The sequence below is a fragment of the Gordionus sp. m RMFG-2023 genome, chromosome 3 (genome assembly GCF_954871325.1).
Source record: "Gordionus sp. m RMFG-2023 chromosome 3, tfGorSpeb1-WG-v2, whole genome shotgun sequence".
NCBI lineage: Eukaryota > Metazoa > Nematomorpha > Gordioida > Chordodea > Parachordodidae > Gordionus > Gordionus sp. m RMFG-2023.
The window spans coordinates 45,008,096-45,027,125 of record NC_088777.1 but is presented as its reverse complement, the minus strand read 5'-3'; the positions used below and the strand labels follow the sequence as shown (position 1 = coordinate 45,027,125).

General features: G+C 28.1%; 1 protein-coding gene across 1 annotated transcript; it reads right to left on the bottom strand.

Annotated features, from left to right (window-relative positions):
* Positions 1 to 9,744, bottom strand: LOC135927026 (Y+L amino acid transporter 2-like). Its single transcript, XM_065462962.1, has 13 exons — positions 9,324 to 9,744; positions 9,155 to 9,280; positions 7,613 to 7,712; positions 4,742 to 4,786; positions 4,113 to 4,236; positions 3,809 to 3,912; positions 3,638 to 3,734; positions 2,221 to 2,370; positions 978 to 1,118; positions 818 to 834; positions 738 to 772; positions 513 to 605; positions 1 to 134 (listed from the first exon to the last, which is right to left on the bottom strand). The coding sequence occupies exons 1-13, from the start codon at positions 9,742 to 9,744 to the stop codon at positions 1 to 3; spliced, it is 1,587 nt and encodes a 528-aa protein (XP_065319034.1).
* Positions 9,745 to 19,030: the final 9,286 nt, after the last annotated feature.

The window sequence follows — 19,030 nt, the reverse complement described above, 5'->3', positions numbered from 1 at the left end:
TTATTCAAATTTAAATTCTTGAACGATTTTGGCATTTTCATTTTCGATCCCTTGCAGTTCGTCTGTCATAGATTCCGGTGTTATTTCTTCGGGTATGCACAAAATCAATTTTTGCACCAAAATGTTCAATTTATCTAGTTCGAAAAATATATATATATTATGGTAATAAGTAGTATCTCATAACCATTTTACGTATGGTTTTTATACTATGAATTTCCGTCAAATAAAATGGTTTACAAATGTAAACTGTTTTGATAAAGGCAACATAACTAAAATTTACCGAAATATTCTCAAAAAAAAATTCTTTTTCCCCATAGTAAGTAACATATGTAAAATAATTATATAGAAAAATCAACAATACTATTCTCCCTATCTGTGTATGTAGGGTTAGTGTGGTTTACAAATTTAAGGGGTGGGGTAAAATGTTTAAAAAAAAACACTAGAGGAATAAAGTATTTGAACTTTACAAAAATGATAGGCTTTTCATTCATAAGAATAATAAACTATAATACCTATAGATTTGGTAAAACAAGCGGGCTTATTTTTCCAATAACAGCAAAGGAAATAAACTGGTAGACCGGCTAATATAATGAGAGCTCCGAAAGCTTAAAATTTAAATATAGGAATAATATTAAAATGGAAAATAAATTTTGTTAAATAACAAAAAAAAATATGATGGCGCGAAAATTGAGCGTTTGCTTTTTTCCGAACGTTTTTAATAATAAAAAAAACGTAACGTAATCCTTGTTTAAATAGAGGCGGGATTTTTAATCTTATAATTTAAAAAAAATGGAATATGTTAATTTGGAGGAATAACAAAACAAAAAATATTACCTTTAAATCATAAAATAAAAAGTATTGAAAATTAAAATGGTTTCCAGCGTCAAATGGTAATTTAACCAATTTGCATGATATACCGTTTGTGATGGATTATTTGCGTATAAAAAGCAGCGTTAAAAAAAAGTAGCATTTGAAACCCTCAATTTGTGCGTAATTTCAAAATCATACTTTCGTAAATATAAAGATTTTATGCCTGTGTTTTTGAAATCGTCGTAAATTGGCATGATTATGAGGAATATCGTGAGGATTATATACAGAATTGGCCATATTAGACTAACCTATTTGTTATTTTTATCATGATATAATTAATCATCTTTTAAAAAAATCGTAATATAAAATATATTTATTTTTGAAATTCTAAATCTAATCTAAAGTTCAAATATTTGTGTAATCCTATTTTTATTTAAAAATGGCGTATTTTATAATAAAATTTTTTAGGATAATAGACAACTGCTAATCAACCTTTTCTTAAGGATCATGAACCAGGCCCAACTTACCCTAAACTTTTGAGGGTCAGGCCGAGTGCGAAAATATCATTGGCCTTGTCAATCAATCTCGGGGTTATAAAGGTAAAGCTAGCCCTAAATTTCTCGCGTAAAACTTGCTGTTTAAATCAATTATTCATGTTTTTAATTAATAAATTCTTATGCGGGCCGAAGAGGCTAAAAATAAATATTTTTTCCTTCAAATCTCATATTTAATAATACAATTCTGATATAATGTAACAATATAGGTTAAACTAGTGTTGTTAAATGGCTCGATTTTGCCAATTTTAAATTAAGATTTTAGCCAAAATATTATAATTTAAGTCTCAAAATTTGGCTAATAGATTGTCAAAATTTTTCTGCTATCAATGAGCAACATATCCGGGCTTGCGTAATATAATTTGGCCAAAATTTTGACTTAGCAGTTTTTAAATCGGACTGTTTAACAATGCTATAGGCAACCGTTTAATTATATATTACATAATAATATATATGTAAGACCTGCAGAGGTTAAAATTTTAGACCTTGCCCAGATTTGGAAGGAAATTTTATTTATTTCTAACACTGCCCATGATTTTTTGGATTAGCCATCTTATTATTTTGAATTACATTTTGGCTCTATTTTGAAAATTTTTTTTTAAATTGAAAATATGAGCACTATAAAATTGAATATAAGATTTTCCAACATTTTCCCTACTAAAATTTTTTAAAAAAATTGAAAAATGAGCCTAGCCAGGCCCGACATTTTTTTAAAAAAATTTAAAACCTGGCCTAATTTTATATTTTGTATTTTAAGCCAGATCAGGTTTTCTAAACTCATATCTTTCTTAGGCCGGTTTATGCCGGTTTCTGATATAAATATAATATATATAGTTAGTATATAAAGGGATCTCACTTTGATAGGCCTAGGTGCATGAGGATATTTTTTCCTGAGATACAATAAAGCTACTACAGCCCCACCGATGGCTAACCAATTCGCGAACGAAACGTATGATATTAAATCCGCGACGCTTTCCCACAATAGATAAATAATCGAAAGGAGGGCCTGAAATTTATTATTGAAACGATTTAAACTCTATTATCATAATAAATACAAGTAGTGTCGTTATAAACGGCTCGATTTCAACCGATTTTTAAAAATGACTAACTCAATATTTTAGCCTAAAAAAATATAGAAGAGATTTTGCTAATAAATGTCCATATTGTGCTATATATGAGCAAAATTTTCAGGCTTGTGTAACGTTTTTCTGAATAAAATATTGAGTTAGCCGTTAACAACACTAAATTAAATACAAGGTAGGTGATCCAATTATTTTTTTTAAAAAGCGGGGTGAGGAGTGGATCAATAATTATTAATTAGAAGAACTTTTTTTAGTATGGCATGATGAGAATAGAACGATAATTTTTTTATAGGTCTGATATGGAATATAGGGTTAGTTTTTATAAAAAGAAATAAATCAATGACATATAATAGGTCATCTGCCTGATGATTCATTCATTAAAATGCATCTTGAAGTGTTGTTGAATGCAAATCAGCTGGTGACAGATCATTTTGGTTTCCTATATAATAATTTTTTTTAAAAATAAAACTTGAATATAAATTATAAATATGGTAGAAATAAAAATGCGTGTCACCACCTTTTATTGAAATTCGAAACACTTAAATAAATGAATCATTCTTCAGTTTAAGTAGTATACAATGTCGCTGAGATAATTATAAGAGATACCATTTTGATAGTGAAAATTATTTATTGGATATGGATTTCCTTTTTTATTACGATAAGCTCTCCCCTCGCCACACCTAAAAAGGCTAGTGACGCCCCTGGTGGTTTGTCACTTTTTGAGGAAAGGTATTATATATGTTAGCGTCAATGTGTTATTTTTTCAACTTTAAATCTTAAATTTAAAAATCTGATTTTACCGGAAATAGATTCCATCATGTTTGGAATATCTATCTTATGAATTATAGACAATTTTGCTGTTATATAAAAAATTGATGGAAAATCTAATATAAATTTAATTAAGTTCTAAAATTCATGGCAAAATTGCCTGAAATTTATAGGGTAGGTATTCCAAACAAGATAGAATGTATTTCCGATAAAATCAGATTTTTAAATTTAAAAAACGCGCTCAAAAAATGAATTTAAAGTTGAAAAAATAACACATTGCTGGAAAAAACACATTGACGCTAACATATATATACCTCATCTCCATTAAAAAAATAAAATGTTGTAGTGATCGATTTATTAAATTTAAGAATATTTCTTTCAATCTCTCTTTCTTATTAATATCATTATATTTGAGCGTTTTACGGTAAATAAAACGGCAGGGATCGGAGTCAATCGATTGACTTGAATCATGGTCAGGCATTTTGGCATCTGGTTTTCCCGCGCACCAACATAATACAATCTGATCAAATAAAGTTTTTATTTAGAAGTTTATATAAATTATTCGTTTTTTAAAAAAAACATAATTAAACCAACCGAGAAGAAGTGAATAATATACTATTCACAGTCCCGAAGCATGATAGGGCTATAAATATCGGAGCCACCCAATAAAATTTCCCGTACAATCTTTGCGCGAATAACTAATATATACAAAAAAAATTCAAATTATTATATGCTTATTTTTTTTTATTATCGATATTATCTTCGAGAAAACTGTGTACTTTTCAATTACAACTATTATTTATTATTATTGGATATCTTTAAATAAAAATAAAGAGGTATTTATCCCACACAAGGAAAGTTGCTTTGGAAATAAACATTTTTAGAAAGAAAAAAATACCACAGCGATGGCATTGGTTGAACTTAAGTCGCCCGGACTTATAACGGTGAAATAGGAGACGTTTATCAATACATATATTAAAGTGACTAAGGTTAACGATATCCAAACTGATCGAGGTAACGTTCTAAAAATAATAAAAATAATAAATGCGATTATTATATCGAGAGCGAGAATTGATTATCGGAATCGAAAAAAAAGGGCTACGCGGTACCTATATATTGAAAAATTACTCAGCAAATATCGCTATTTATATATTTATAGAGTTTATTACCTTGAATCCACAGATAGCGCGAATTCGCGGCGAGTTATACAAAATATGTTCTATCTTTATATACTTCGCTCCGAATTCGTTCTAACTGTAAATGCGGGGTAAACCTTATTGCCGTTTTTATCGGCTAATAAGTAGGCTTATGTCCAAAGATCGGAACTTAGAAGAGCCAAAACCGCAAAATCGGGTAAAATACTATAACCAAAAAGTTAGAAGAAAATTAGAATTCATCCAAAAATTTAAGAGCATAAAAATATGTAAATTATTTATTTATTTTTAAATTTTAAAAACAAATTATAAAATCTTTTCTTAAAAGTAAGCATTTTTATAGGTAGATTTTAATTTTATGTAAGGATAGTACTTGTAGGGATCCTTTAATTCTTCAACTACCATATTGAGATATGTCCTAATAAAATATTAAAATTTTTAGATTTCAATTTTAAAATTATTTCAGGAGATTTACAGTAGATCACATTATAATAATGAAAATTATAAAGATTATCCGAAATTATATTTTAATACTTTTTTTTATTGTTGATATGGAAGAATAAAATGCGAAAAAAAAATGGATTTTACAAAAATGTGAATATAGAACACTATAATATTCAGTTGACGATAATGAAATAGCAACTAACTATACGATGATAAAAGAAGCCTAACAATCAATATTTTACGCTAAATCCGATCGACAAAATCTTTATCGATTCGATCCGATATTCACAAAAACCGATCCCATAACCGATGTCGATCTGATATATAAATTAATGTTTATTTATCATCTATCTTTGAACGAAAATTTCATAAAAACTTTTAATATTAAGAAAAATAACCTTGAAATTTTTGGCATATGGCCAAGGCGATATTTGGTGCCTTTTCGTGAATAAATGATTAAGTTATATTTTTTTTATTCTCCCAAAATTTAATAATCTCATTTAAATTAATATCGATACAACCCTAAAATTTCGATTAAACACAATTTTTAAGCATTTTACTTTGACAACTTTCCCCTTATTTGTCCAAAAGAAAATTCAAATTGGTGGACAGGTGAAATATAAATTCAAATGTATCAATCTCGCTACCCCAAAGATAGGGTTATTAGTTAAATAGTCCCGATAGGATATAACGATTCTGATTTTTTTGATTCTTTTTAGAAAAGATATAATGTCCACTAATTTAAAATTATATAAATTTTAAGCCACTTAAGTCCTACTAGTGTTGTTAAACGGTTCGATTTCAACCGATTTTTTTCAAACCAGCTAACTCAATATTTTAGCCAAAAAATATTTGCCTTAAGCCTCGAGATTTCGCTAATAAATAGTCCAAATTTTTGTGCCGATCTATGAGCAAAAATCTCCAGGTTTGTATAATATTTTTCTGGTAAAAATATTAAGTTAGCCCTTTTCAAAAAAATCGGTTCTAGCCGTTTAACAATACTAAGTCGAAGTCCCATCAATGACCATTTTTATAAATATATTCATGGACATGTACATCTCCATTGATGATATCAACCACCACCTCCCTAACCTCCTCCATTTTTATTCAAATGACGAGTGTCTTCACAAGTCACTATCCTCTCTAATTTCAATGATCATCTTACGTTTAACCCCTACCAGCGGTAAAATGAACTAAAAAAAAATTTGACGCGAAAAAATCTTTTTTTTTTGAAAAAAAAATCCAATGTCATTACAGAAAAAAAAAATTATATGATGCAACATAATCTAAATTCTATCATTTTTGATAAAATATAAAATTGAGTTTATATATATAAATTTTTTTTTGCACATTAATAAACATTAGCGCCTTAAAACATATCTAAGAAAATTTAGCAAATCATTCTCATTGCAATTTCAATTAATTTGTAAAAATAAATGGTAATGGATATTTGTAAAAATGTAAGGAATTTTTCAAGCAAAATTAAATTTGAATATTGGAGCATAGATTTAAGTCATCCATGATATTTTATTGAATTATTAATTAAATCCCTAAATGGTGGATGATCAATCAAAAAGTAAAAATAGTCTATTTTTTTCTTCTTAAAGTTCTTTTTCTTTACCTCTTTTCCCCACTTTTTTTCTAGATTCCAGTTTGAACAAAATTTGGAAAAATGTAAGATGTAAAAAAAAAAGAGTTAAACATAATATATTCTCGTTCGCTACATCTACGATGAAACATATTCCAAAAAAAAAAAATTAAAAAGGGTAAAAAAATTTTAAAGGATTTATTCTCCAAATTCCCATTTTAAAAACAAAAATTACTATGCGGTCTTTATAAAAAAATTTTTAAAAAATATCTTTAAAATATTTTATCGTAAAACTTAAAAGAAAGGAGTTATTTTATCGTGCCAAGTATTTTTGAATCGATAAAATACACCATATTAAAGCAATCGGTTTTACGAGATACGAGTTAAAAGGCGTATCGCCCTCTACCGACAAAACTTGGTATTTTTCGTTTCCATCAAAGTGGATATAAAAGAATTTATCAGAAATTTTATATGAGAAGTCCTTTACAGGTTAGTGCACTGCAGGCATAACAATTCACTATTATTTAAACGTCTGTTAGACTGGAGACAAAAGAAATGTATCTAAGAAAACAGTCTAAACTTCCCCTTCCATCAACTTCATATTTCAATTAATTTATTTATGGGGGAGGAATTGGCTAATATTTAAATCTAAATTTTCCATGGTAAATAAGTAAAATTGAATAATTTTAAAAATCAGAGACCTGCAGTCCCGGCCCTAAACCCGGGTACACGAGCCGGATTTTAATTTTTTTTTAAATATACCCGGGCCGGGCCTGTCAAACTTTTTTTAAAAAAAATTCGGGCCTGGTAGTGCAAATTACCTGAAGGTCTCTGTTAAAAATAAGCCAATTGTAATAAACAGGCCTCCAAAAAACCAAAAAATGTGCGATTTATCACGAGATACAAAGAAAAAAAGGTTTATCAAAACGAGATATGAGATAATATTTTATGAAACAAAGTTTGAAAAAATAGTGTCAAAAAATTTTTGAGCAAAAATCTTTGAGGATTTTTCATAAAGAGAGATTAATCAAATTATATATAAAAAGAAATTTTATTTAAAACTCTGCTTTTAAATTTTAAAATTATAAAATAAAATAATGGAATAAAACGATAGAAATAAAAATGTGATATTTTTTTGTGAGGAACGTTTTAAGAACTGGAACCATCAGGTAACACTTAAAAAAAAATTAAGAGCTAATTGATATAATTTACCATCCATTGTAAGAGAACAGGGAGAAATAGAAAGACGAAGCTATCACAAACGGACTCGTTGTACCTCCCGCGAACGCATTTTTGAAGTTTTCGGTGTGTCCTAAATAAATTTAATTCAAATTATAGTAGTCTCAAATAAAATGAACTCTTTATTTTTTAATAAGTCGTCTTAAAATTTCAAAATATTGGATATTTTATAAGTTTAACAAGTTAATAAAAGTAAATTAAGGCTATGTTCAAAATCTTTTTCAAAAAAAATTCGAAAAATTTTAAATATTTCACAAATTTTAAAATTCCTAACTGAAATCATATGTTAAATTTATGAATTTATAAAATTTTCTTGAATAATGTTTTGGACTTCTTTATGTTTAAAATATTTTGATAAAAGTTTCCAAGGTTTGTAAATTTAATAATTTGGAAATATTTTGGACACAGCCTATAATAAGAAAATAAAAATAAGTTTAAAAAACCAACCAATCAAACATCGGGTAATGCAACATTTTTAAAATTATATTTTCTCTAAAACTACGAGCAAATTAAAAGATAGCCTTTTGCCAACTACCTATTACAGACTCTGTGCCCATTTTAGCTGGTTAAAAAAAAGGCTAACCTTGCATTCATAGTTAGCGCGAATTCGCCGCGAAGTATATAAAAACACACAATAAATATAGCGTATTTTGTATACTTCCATGCCGTATGAGGTAAATATCAAAATGATACATAAATAATTTCTAAAGAACGAAAATTTTTTATAAAGAGAACGAATATTTTACTATGAAGAGGACAAATATTCTTTTTCTAGTAATGAACCACTCTCAGGCATCGGAAGGTACTCAGGCTGATACATCATATTATAATTATCTATTGCCATAATATTTGAGTATAAAGTAATTTATTCAATATTTCCCTTTTTGACACGAAAGATAGTCAAAAACAAAATGTTTTAATGGCATAAGAAAAAATAATAACCCAAAATTTATCTTTTATTTCATTTATGTTAAAATTTAATAAACAAATCGTCATAGTTATATTATATTATTTTGTATATTTATATTTATTTTGTATTTATATTTATAGATTTTCTATAAAATAGGAAAAGTTTCTGACTTCATTTTATTTCAAAAATAATATTGGTCCTCCCAAATAAACATTGATTCCCCCAATGAGTGATTTCTGGTTAGGGACCTGGCCAGAGCTGAAAAGAAATTTTTTTTCAAATCTAAGCTAGGCCTAAAATTTTGACCTCTGTAGGTCTCAAGAATTTTGGCCCTTAAAAAATTATCATATGATCCGACCCCAATTTCTGTCTCTAAAAATTTTATGTTATCTTCCTCCCCTCCACTGGTTATTTGTTGCAGGGAAAGAAGAAATCTGTTATGCTGCTGTTAAAAATTGCATAAGATGTAAACTTATAAGGTTGGAATAATAAATTATATTATATATATATATAATATTATAAAATTATAGTTAAAAATAATTAAACAATACAAAATTATTTACATCAATAAATAAATTTCAAAATTTTTTATAATATTAATGAACCTTGGCCTAGAGCTACCATTCCAGATATTATAATAATTGCAAAAGATAAAAGTTTTGCATAGGTAAGGATTTCTTGTAATTTGGCAGATGCTTTGACACTCCAACAATTTATAAATGTAAGGAGCACTAAAGAATAAAATTTTATTAATTTAATATTGATTTATCTTACATATAAGAACAAGAGCTAATGCTTTTGTTTGTAATTTATCAGGCTCACAAGTATTATATAATGGTTTTAATAAATTTTCTGCAAAAACTAAAGCTACTATTGCTTGAGATGCAGGTCTAACTATTATAGCATCTACCCATAATCTCAAAAATGCTAATATAGGTCCAAATGCAATAAGAATATATGCATAATCAGCTCCTGATTTGGATATCATTGTTCCGAGTTCTGTAAAACAATGAGCACCTATCAACGAAAATAATCCAGATATAACCCATATTAATAAAGATATTCCAACACTATTTGTTTTTCTAGCGACTTCAGCAGGAGAAATAAATATACCAGATCCAATAATACCATTTACGATTATGCTAATACCGTTCATCAACCCCAAGTTTTTTTCTAATTTTACAATTTTACTCATATTTACTTATAAATTCAAATATTGTACAGGTGAGAAAATTACTTAATTACACACAAGGAATAACAGAAGAGAATTATTCAAAAGAATCATTGATATTTATAAAAATTAACTTTGATGATAGTCAATTATTGGGTATAAAATAAGTATTGTACTTTTTATAGAAACGTTATAAAAATGAAGTGAATTTAATAGGAAAAAATTGTAAATTATAATAAACGATAAACTTAATTTATATCATTGGGTATAAGATTAAAAATCATATATTTAACTTCAATTCTTAATTCAGGGGCAAAATCAAGATTCCTGAAGAAAGAAAAATTACTCCCCCCCCCCCCATTACAAATATGCCTGTCCAAGATATCATTTTAAGCTAAAAAAAATTTTCCACTCACCTTACCAGTATTGTTAAAAGATATTTTAAAAGTAGCAATTTATAGACCGTTACTTTATAAATTAATTAGCGCGCTATCGCTACCGCTATTTTTTCAAAGAAGTAGGCTCTATTAGCTACTTTTACGCGACTTTAGAATTTTTAAAATTTTTACGTATCTCTAGCACAAATAAAAATATGACTAAATTTCAAATATATTGTAATATAAATTGAATTTAAATTGAATATAATATTAACTTTTCGTTTGTAAATTATATAACCTGAAGGATTGAATTCATGATATATATATACGTGATATTTTGTATTAAATATACTTTTACTTCAGATATTTTAAAAAAGGAGGTTTTATATGTGATTCATCGAGGACATCCTGGGATAGTGGGGATGAAATCATTGTGTAGATATTACGTGTTTTGGACAAATCTCGATACTGATGTTGAAGACTTTGTTAAATGTTGTAAGAGTTGTCAAGAAGGAAGGCCGGGAGCTAAAGAAGTGCCATTATACAATTGGAACATTCCTACCCGACCTTGGGAACAATTACACATTGATTTGACAGGCCCCGTATCTGGAAAATATTGGTTAATTTGCGTAGACGCTTTTACCAAATGGGTTGAAGTTGCAATTTTAACACATATTAATTCGGCGAGTGTAATAATAATCTGCGTAATTATTTCGCTAGATTTGGGTTACCTCGCTACATTGTCTCAGATAACGGTACTCAGTTTACTGGATCTGAATTCAAAACGTTTCTTTTTAAAAACAATATAAAACATTATAGATCGGCCCCTTATAGCCCCAAATCGAATGGTTTGGCTGAACAATATATACGGACGATAAAGACGCGTTTCTATGCTGGAAGGAGATGTGGGACTCCGGACCAGTTAAATTTAGCAAATGTTTTAATTACTCACTGTAATACTCCCAATGCAACTACTGGTAAATTTCCTGCCGAGATGATGTTTGGAAGGTCGCTTAGGACGACATTAGATCAGTGGAAATTATCAACGAGAGAAAGGACGGAAAACGCTCTATGGAAACAAAAGTACTACAAAGATAGAAGTGTTGAACCTCGGGAGTTTGTAGAGCAGCAAAAAGTTTGGATAGCAAACGAAAGGACAGCAGGGTGGCATGAAGGAAAGTGTTACAACGAAAAAGCGCAATATTGTACGATGTGGAATCAGAGGGGATCGTTAAAAACAAGCATGCAGATCAATTGAGGGATGCACATACACAAGAGAAGGAAATACCCGTTACGTTGACCGAAAAAGTGGAAAAGGCAGAACATGAGAATACAACTCTTGAAAAAAGAGTTTCGAAACTCCCATTACGTTATCACGATGAATTCAATTTATAGTGGGGAGAACTGTAATATAAATTGAATTTAAATTGAATATAATATTAACTTTTCGTTTGTAAATTATATAACCTGAAGGATTGAATTCATGATATATATATACGTGATATTTTGTATTAAATATACTTTTACTTACTTTACCTATTTTACTTATTTAATAAAACACTTCATATATATATCATTTATTTATCTTTTATCTCATCTCAAAGATAATAAAATTTCCATACTGTCATCTCCATGTCTTGAGCGACGATCATATAAGTAGTATTCAGGCAAATAATATTGGCACATGTAAAATATTCTATTCACCTATAATTTCCTTTCCGGTATTTTACTCATTATTTCTTCTTAATTGCTATTTACCTAAGTGTTAATATACTAAATTATTTAAAGATATTACTAGAGTTTGAAAAGCTAATTATAAGGTAAGATTTTATATATTCAAAAAATAATTTGTTTAAGTGCCTAAAAATTAAAAAGAGGCTTCTAGGTTCCCGTTCTTAGAAATTTAATACGGTGTTACAAGGATATTAAGCAATAATCTTATACATGTTAATAACGGTTTTGGAATCGATTCATTCTCGTTCTGGTTTTCTATAAAGTATAAACAATGGTATTATAGATTCGGTTTCCGGTTAGTAGATTTATTCCGATTCCTCTATTTCTAACAATTCAGACATTTTGACTAGAAACTAAATTAATATCTATATTTTGTTTATCTGACAATTTATAATTTCATATGTAATTTATAGAAAATTATTATATATTAATCTTATCTGATCTTAGCATGTTGCTCTAGAATCTGCCCAATAATGAATAAACATAAATCATACAGAAACCCATCCTATGTATAATTATACTAGTATTTTTTAATACAAGGAGTCAAACAAAACTTAAATCAGTTATAATTATACAGGGTGGAAAAAAGCTAGCCATATAAAAACAAATATTCTCCGCGCCGTGTTATTCTTAATGGTAAAGAATACTAGCTGATACCATACATTTTGGCAAACAAACATAATATATAAAGAGATTTTTTATTAAAATTAATGACATAATTCTTTAATGTGTATGATCTTGAACAACATTGCATTATCATCAAAAAATATTTTCAAAATTAATATGTTCTGTAATACCGCAAAGCATTGTGCAGGTAACGGATTAAACACATAGATATTATAATTTAATCTATAATAATAAGTGGAGTCTGCAATGAGTGAGTTCTAACCCGTAAACCTGTAAATTCATTATTTCAAAAAGATAACCCAATAGTTTGCCCGCCATTGGTTTATTTTTAAAATTTACATGTCCGCCTGCCCATTTATTGCAAATATTATTGACCCGCCCTTACGAACAATGTTTTAAAATTATTATATGTTTGTTTGGTTCTTTATCAATTCTTTTTTAGTATATTTTTCAATTTAGAGTTTAAATTTTAAACTCATATAATACAATATTATGGAATAAAAATATAATTTTTAAAAAATAGAAGTCTATTCTGCTCATGCTAAAGAAATATTTCATATTAATCTACACATTGACACCCGATTTTTTAAAAATATTTGTATGCCCACTAACCCCCTTTAATGTCAAAACTATTCAGCCTGTCCTTAGCTAGCCTGCAGAATGGGCGAACGTGGGCGGCGAGCTAAATACTTGCAGGTCTCAAGTAACAAATGGGGAAAAGAAAAAGAAAATGAGAGATAAAGGATAGGTTAAATTAAAAAAAGAGGACTCCATTTTCTTTTCAAGTTTAAAATTCATTTTACGGAGTACGAAGCTACGAAAATCGATGAATCGAGAGAGGAATCTTACTTTGAAGGGAAAAGGATATAAGGCGAAAATGTTATGTGGCACTAAAGATCAACGCAAAAAAAAGACCATTATTGGAGAAAGGAGAGGGAATTCTAGGCCAAAGTGGAGTAAAATTATTTATTTTGGATTCAAAAAATAATTTTAAAAATATTTAAAATAGTTCAAGAAGTAATGGAAGCCATCTATAATATGTTCGGCCATGGTAAGCCAAACCTTAAAAAGAAGATGGAGATAGCGGAACAGGGGGAAAGTTGAATATTGGGGAACTGATGCTTTTTGGGTGTGTTTCAGAGGAAGATTGTCAGAAGCCTTATACAAGTAACTGATTAAATTACACAATTACATTATAAGAATATTATGTGTAAGTTTACAAAACAAGAAAAATAGAAAAACAAAAAAATAGATATAGGAGAAGGAAAATTAAGATTATAGATTTGACATTGTTGGAATTTTTTATTGGATAAACTTGACGTATCACAATTCTATAACCCAGAAACAATTTCATATGTAGTTTCAATTTTAAAACAGTTATGTAAAAATAATAAATTTATTTTTAGGTCAAAAGAAGATCAACCGAAGTTAATTGCATGGAGGAAACACACCCATAAATATAAGGTTAACAGCAAATTTTCTAAGAATTTATGTTGTGAAGTGTCTAAGGACCAGGGAAATGAGGGCACCACTGCTATTGGAGTACGATAACATAAAAATAAATTTTTTATTTTTATATAACTGTTTTAAACTTATAAAAAAAAGTCAAATCTCTTATCTTAATTTCCCTTTTCCTATATCGTTTTTTTTTGTTTTTCCACCATTTTTCTTGTCTTGCAAACTTATACATATTATTATAATGTAATTGTATGATTTAATCAGTTACTTGTAAAAGGCTTTTATACAATCATTCTCTGAAACCCACTAGTGTTGTTCAACGTAACTCAGTATTTCAGCCAGAAAAATATTGTCTAAGCCCCGAGAGTTCGCTAATTGATGTGACCTTTGTGCCATCTATGAGCAAAATCGTCAGTGGCGTAATATTATTCTAGATATAATATTGAGTTAGCCGTTTTTAAAAATCGTTTCAAATCGAGCCGTTTAACAACACTAAAACACACAGAGAAAGCATCAGATTCCCAGATATTTTTTCGGGACCTTTGATACAACTTTCCGCCTGTTACGCTATCTCCATCTTCTTTTTAAGGTTACCATAGCCGAACATACTAAAGTTTATGGAAAATTTGTCTGAAATTCATAGGGTATGTATTCCAAAGATGATAGAATTTCCTGTAAAGTCATATTTTTTTAATTTACGCTCAGAAAGATTTAAAGTTGTAAAAATAAAATATTGCCAGAAAAAACACACTGACGCATGTACATAAACATATACATAATATGAATGTTTTATGCGTTATAAAATGGTTGTATACAAGATAAAAAATATATAATTTATTAAATGAAATAAAATAAAATAAAATGTGATCTTTGTTTGTTTATTTTAGCACATTCTTTTTAACTATGTATTTGAAAAATTTACGACTAATTTTTTTTAATTAACGATGTTATATTTTTTTTAACAATTGCCCAATTTATCAAGTCACTTTTTAAAAGGATGATTTACACTCAAAATTTGGTCAAATTAGGTAATTATAATTAACTAAATAAGACAAACTTGACTGTATTCTTAAAATAAAATTTTTAATATATAATTCAAATAAAATAAAATAAGATTACAAATAAAGCAAACTCAGAGAAATAAAATATCCAGGTTTACATCTCGAAATCTTTGAAATTCAGAATCACAATGAACTCCACATCCCAGATATAATAAATGTATTAAATCTATCAGTTATTACCTTCATTAATCATGTTCGAACACACTTTCTCCTTTGTTTCTTTGCCCTTCTTTTTAAAGTGCGCATATTACCGCTATCCCAATTTTTCAGCGCTTTCCAAGGTCACTGAAATATCTATATTTTATATAATACTTTATTTAAAAAAATATAATAATATGAACAAGCTTACCTAATTTTGGAGGGGCACATCGTTCTCCAACAATAGTGGTGCTCATTTCCCTGGCCCTTAGATCCTCCTCCACAACAAAAATTATTGGAATAGCTTGATATTCTTTTAACCTAAAAATAAAAATTTTATTTTAACTTATCAACTGTTTTAAACTTGAAAAAAAAATAAAGTCAAATCTCTTATTTTAATTTCCTTTTTCCAATATCTTTTTTTTGTTCTTCTATTTTTCTTGTTTTGCAAACTTAAACGTAATTTTATTATAATATAATTGTGTCATTTAATCAGTTACTTGTATTAGGCTTCTGCGAAATCTTCCACTGAAAAACACACAGAAAGCATCAGATCCCCAGATATTTATTTGGGACCTTTGATACAACTATCCACCTATTCCGCTATTTCCATCTTCTTTTTAAGGTTGGGCTTACCATGGCTGAACCTATTACAGATGACCTTCCATGGTTTCTATAACCTTTCTAAATATTTTTAAAATTATTTTTTGAAATTCATTATAAATAATTTTACCCCACTCCTAGAATTTCCTCTCCTTTCTCCAATAATGGTCTTTTTCTTTATGTTGATCTTTAGTGCCACATAACTTTTTCACTTTATATCCTTTACCTTTCAAAGTTATATTCCTCTCTGTTATTGATTCATTTATTTTCTTGGCTTCGTTCTCCTTAAAATAAAATTTATATTATATTTTCATTGTTCTTTTAAATTTGAAAAGAAAATATAGTCAAATCTTATTTTTTTTTCACCTATATCTCTTTTTCTCACTTCTTATTTGAGATCTGCAAAAGTTATTTAGCTAGTCGACCCAAGTTCGCCCATTCTACAGGCGGGCATGAGGGCAAATTAAATAATTTAAACATTGAGCAGGTAGGCGGGCATGGTATATTTTTAAAAAATTATGTGGCAATGGGTAGATGAATATGAAATAATTCTTTAGCATGAGCAGAATAGATTTCTATTTATTAAAAATCATCTTTTTACTTCAAAATTTTGTATTATGAGTTACTAAAAACGAATTGATAAAGAAGCAAATAAATATAAAATAATTTTAAAATATTGGGCTTATAGGCGAGGCAAACAAATTTTTGCAATAAATGGGCAGGCGGACATGTAAATTTTAAAAATAAACCAATAACGAGCAGGCCATATTAAATAATGGACGTACGTGTTTATGGGTTAAAACTCGCTCGTTGCAGACCTCTACCCTCTTACTATAAATTAAATTATAATATCTGTGAATTAATCAGTTTTCCGCAAAATCTTTGCTGTAACCTTCTTGCGAAAGCTTGACATTTTTTATCCAACTAACATATACATTTCGCCTTCTACCGGTGTATCATCTTTCTTTTTAAGGATGTGCCTGCCACCACCGAATCTATTATAAAGCTTCCATGGAATCTTAAATTTATCTAAATATTTTTAAATTAAAAAATTAATTTAATGGATTCATTTCTGCGCAGCACACCCTTCTTCGGTGATTGCACCTTCACTCATTATGTCGTTAGACACATCACAATAAAAAAGATTTTTTACAGAACATGTTAATTTCGAAAATAATTATTTAATGATAATGCATTGTTGTTATTTCATAAACGTTAAATAATTTACGTCATTGATTTTTATCAAGAATCTTTTTTATATATTACGTTTGTTTGCCAACCAATACATTGTATTAATCGTATTTTTTTACCATTAAGAATAACATGGCGCGGAGAATATTTGTTTTTATATGGTTGATTTATTCCCAACCTAAAACTAGCATAATTATACAGAGGATAAGTTGCATGATTCATGTTTGCTCATTACTGTGCAGATTCTAGAGCATATTCTAAGATCAGATAAGAGTAATATATATAAATAATGTTCTATAAGTTACATATGAAATTGTAAATTGTTAGATAAAAAGAAATATAGATAATTTCTAGACAAAATGTCTGAATAGTTAGAAATAGATTTTTTTAAAAGAATCGGAGCAAATCTAGTAACCAGAAACGGAATCTGTAACCCGTTTATAGAAAGATGGAATGAAAATCAATTCCAAAACTGGCATTAACGAATGTGGTTTATTGCTTAATATCCTGGTAACCGTGTTAAATCTAAGAATGGGAACCTAGAAGCCTCTTTTAAATTTTTAGGACTCTAAACAATTTTTTTTAATATTTAAAACCCTATCTTATAATTAGTGTTTTAATCTGCTATCATTATTAAGCATTTTAGTATTTCAACCCTTAGGTAAATAGCAAAATAAGAAGAAGAAAATATTAGTGTAATACCGGTAGGAAAATTATAGGTGTATAGAATATTTTAATTGTTACAATATTAATTGCCTTTATACGTATCAATTTATCTATTCATTTTTTTATGAGCCATGAAAGAGATATCGTGTTATACTGTAATTAAAAAATTAAATGTCACGCAAGCATGAAGTTAGTCAAACTCTTAGAATCATTTAATTCTGAAGCTTAAGCTATGTTTCCTATTTAGTCACTGAGAATTAAATATTTGAAATGTTATGAAAAAATATATCCTTAATTACGCAAACACGGAAAAAAAAATCTTCTTCTCAACAATATAAATTTTATTTCCACTTAAAATCCAAAATTTACAAAATATTTTCACATAAACATAAATAAAAACAATTTAAAAAAATTATTGATTGACGTTTCTTAGTAAAAATTTTTATTCGCAGTATTTCATTGTAAATTCGAACAACTGTAACACTTAAATGCTCAGAATAAACATTTGAATGCTCAGAAAATGCTGTATGGCTGAGAATTATTTATTAAAGCTCAGATAAAAAATCGAATTGAGGAAAACAATTTATAATTGCCGGAATATAAAATTGAAATGCGCAGATTAAAAAATTGAAACTCTAATAATTTATCATTTAATTGCTAATAATTATTTTTTCTTAATACTGTTGATTTTTGAATATTTATATAATAAATTTTCAAAAAAACATTGGCCCTTCAGGTTACCCTCTAAGTAACCTCATTTTGGAGAAATTACCAGATATATGCATTAAATTCGGGTTCAAGGATTAGAAAATTTACATTATATATCCATTATTTAATCTACCATTTAATCCCTCAGAAATAAATCTAATGCTCAAAAAAAATTCTTATCTATATATATACTTAATGCTCAGAAATAATTTTTAAAGCTTAGAAATATTTCTTAATGAACAGATAAAAAAAACTGTTATTCAGCAAAAAATTCCAATTGCTCGTATAAACTTGAAACTATCAGATTAAAAGATACAAATATATGAGCTCTCAAACTAGTCACCTCATTGTTCAAAAATGTTTTTTATTGGTACTAATGATTTTAAGAATTTGGATACGATTATAAATTTTGAAAACATATTGACCCCGACCAGCTCCCATGGACTCTATACTATTTTTACTATTTTTATTAAACGGCTCTATTTGAGCCTATTTTTGAAAACGGCTAACTCAATATTTTAGCCAGGCTAATAGATGTCCAAACCTATGTGCCTTCTATGAGCAAAATTATCATGTTTACGTAATATACGATAAAATAATAGAGTTAGAAGTTTTGAAATACTGACTCAAGTCGAGCCGTTTAATAACATTATTCTGCACCTTCTGGTTTTGATAGCAATATTACATGATACCGCCCTCCCACCCCAATGTCGTTTTTAAAAATAAATCTCTTGATTTGTAAATATG

What these genes read in the sequence shown, in the direction of transcription:
- LOC135927026 (XM_065462962.1), bottom strand. Translation starts at nt 9,744, where the DNA reads ATGAGTAAAATTGTAAAATTAGAAAAAAACTTGGGGTTGATGAACGGT. An exon ending in ATTAGCTCTTGTTCTTATAT is followed by an intron (nt 9,281 to 9,323) that starts GTAAGATAAATC and finishes TTTATTCTTTAG; the next exon opens with TGCTCCTTACATTTATAAAT. An exon ending in CAACCAATGCCATCGCTGTG is followed by an intron (nt 3,913 to 4,112) that starts GTATTTTTTTCT and finishes TGTATATATTAG; the next exon opens with TTATTCGCGCAAAGATTGTA.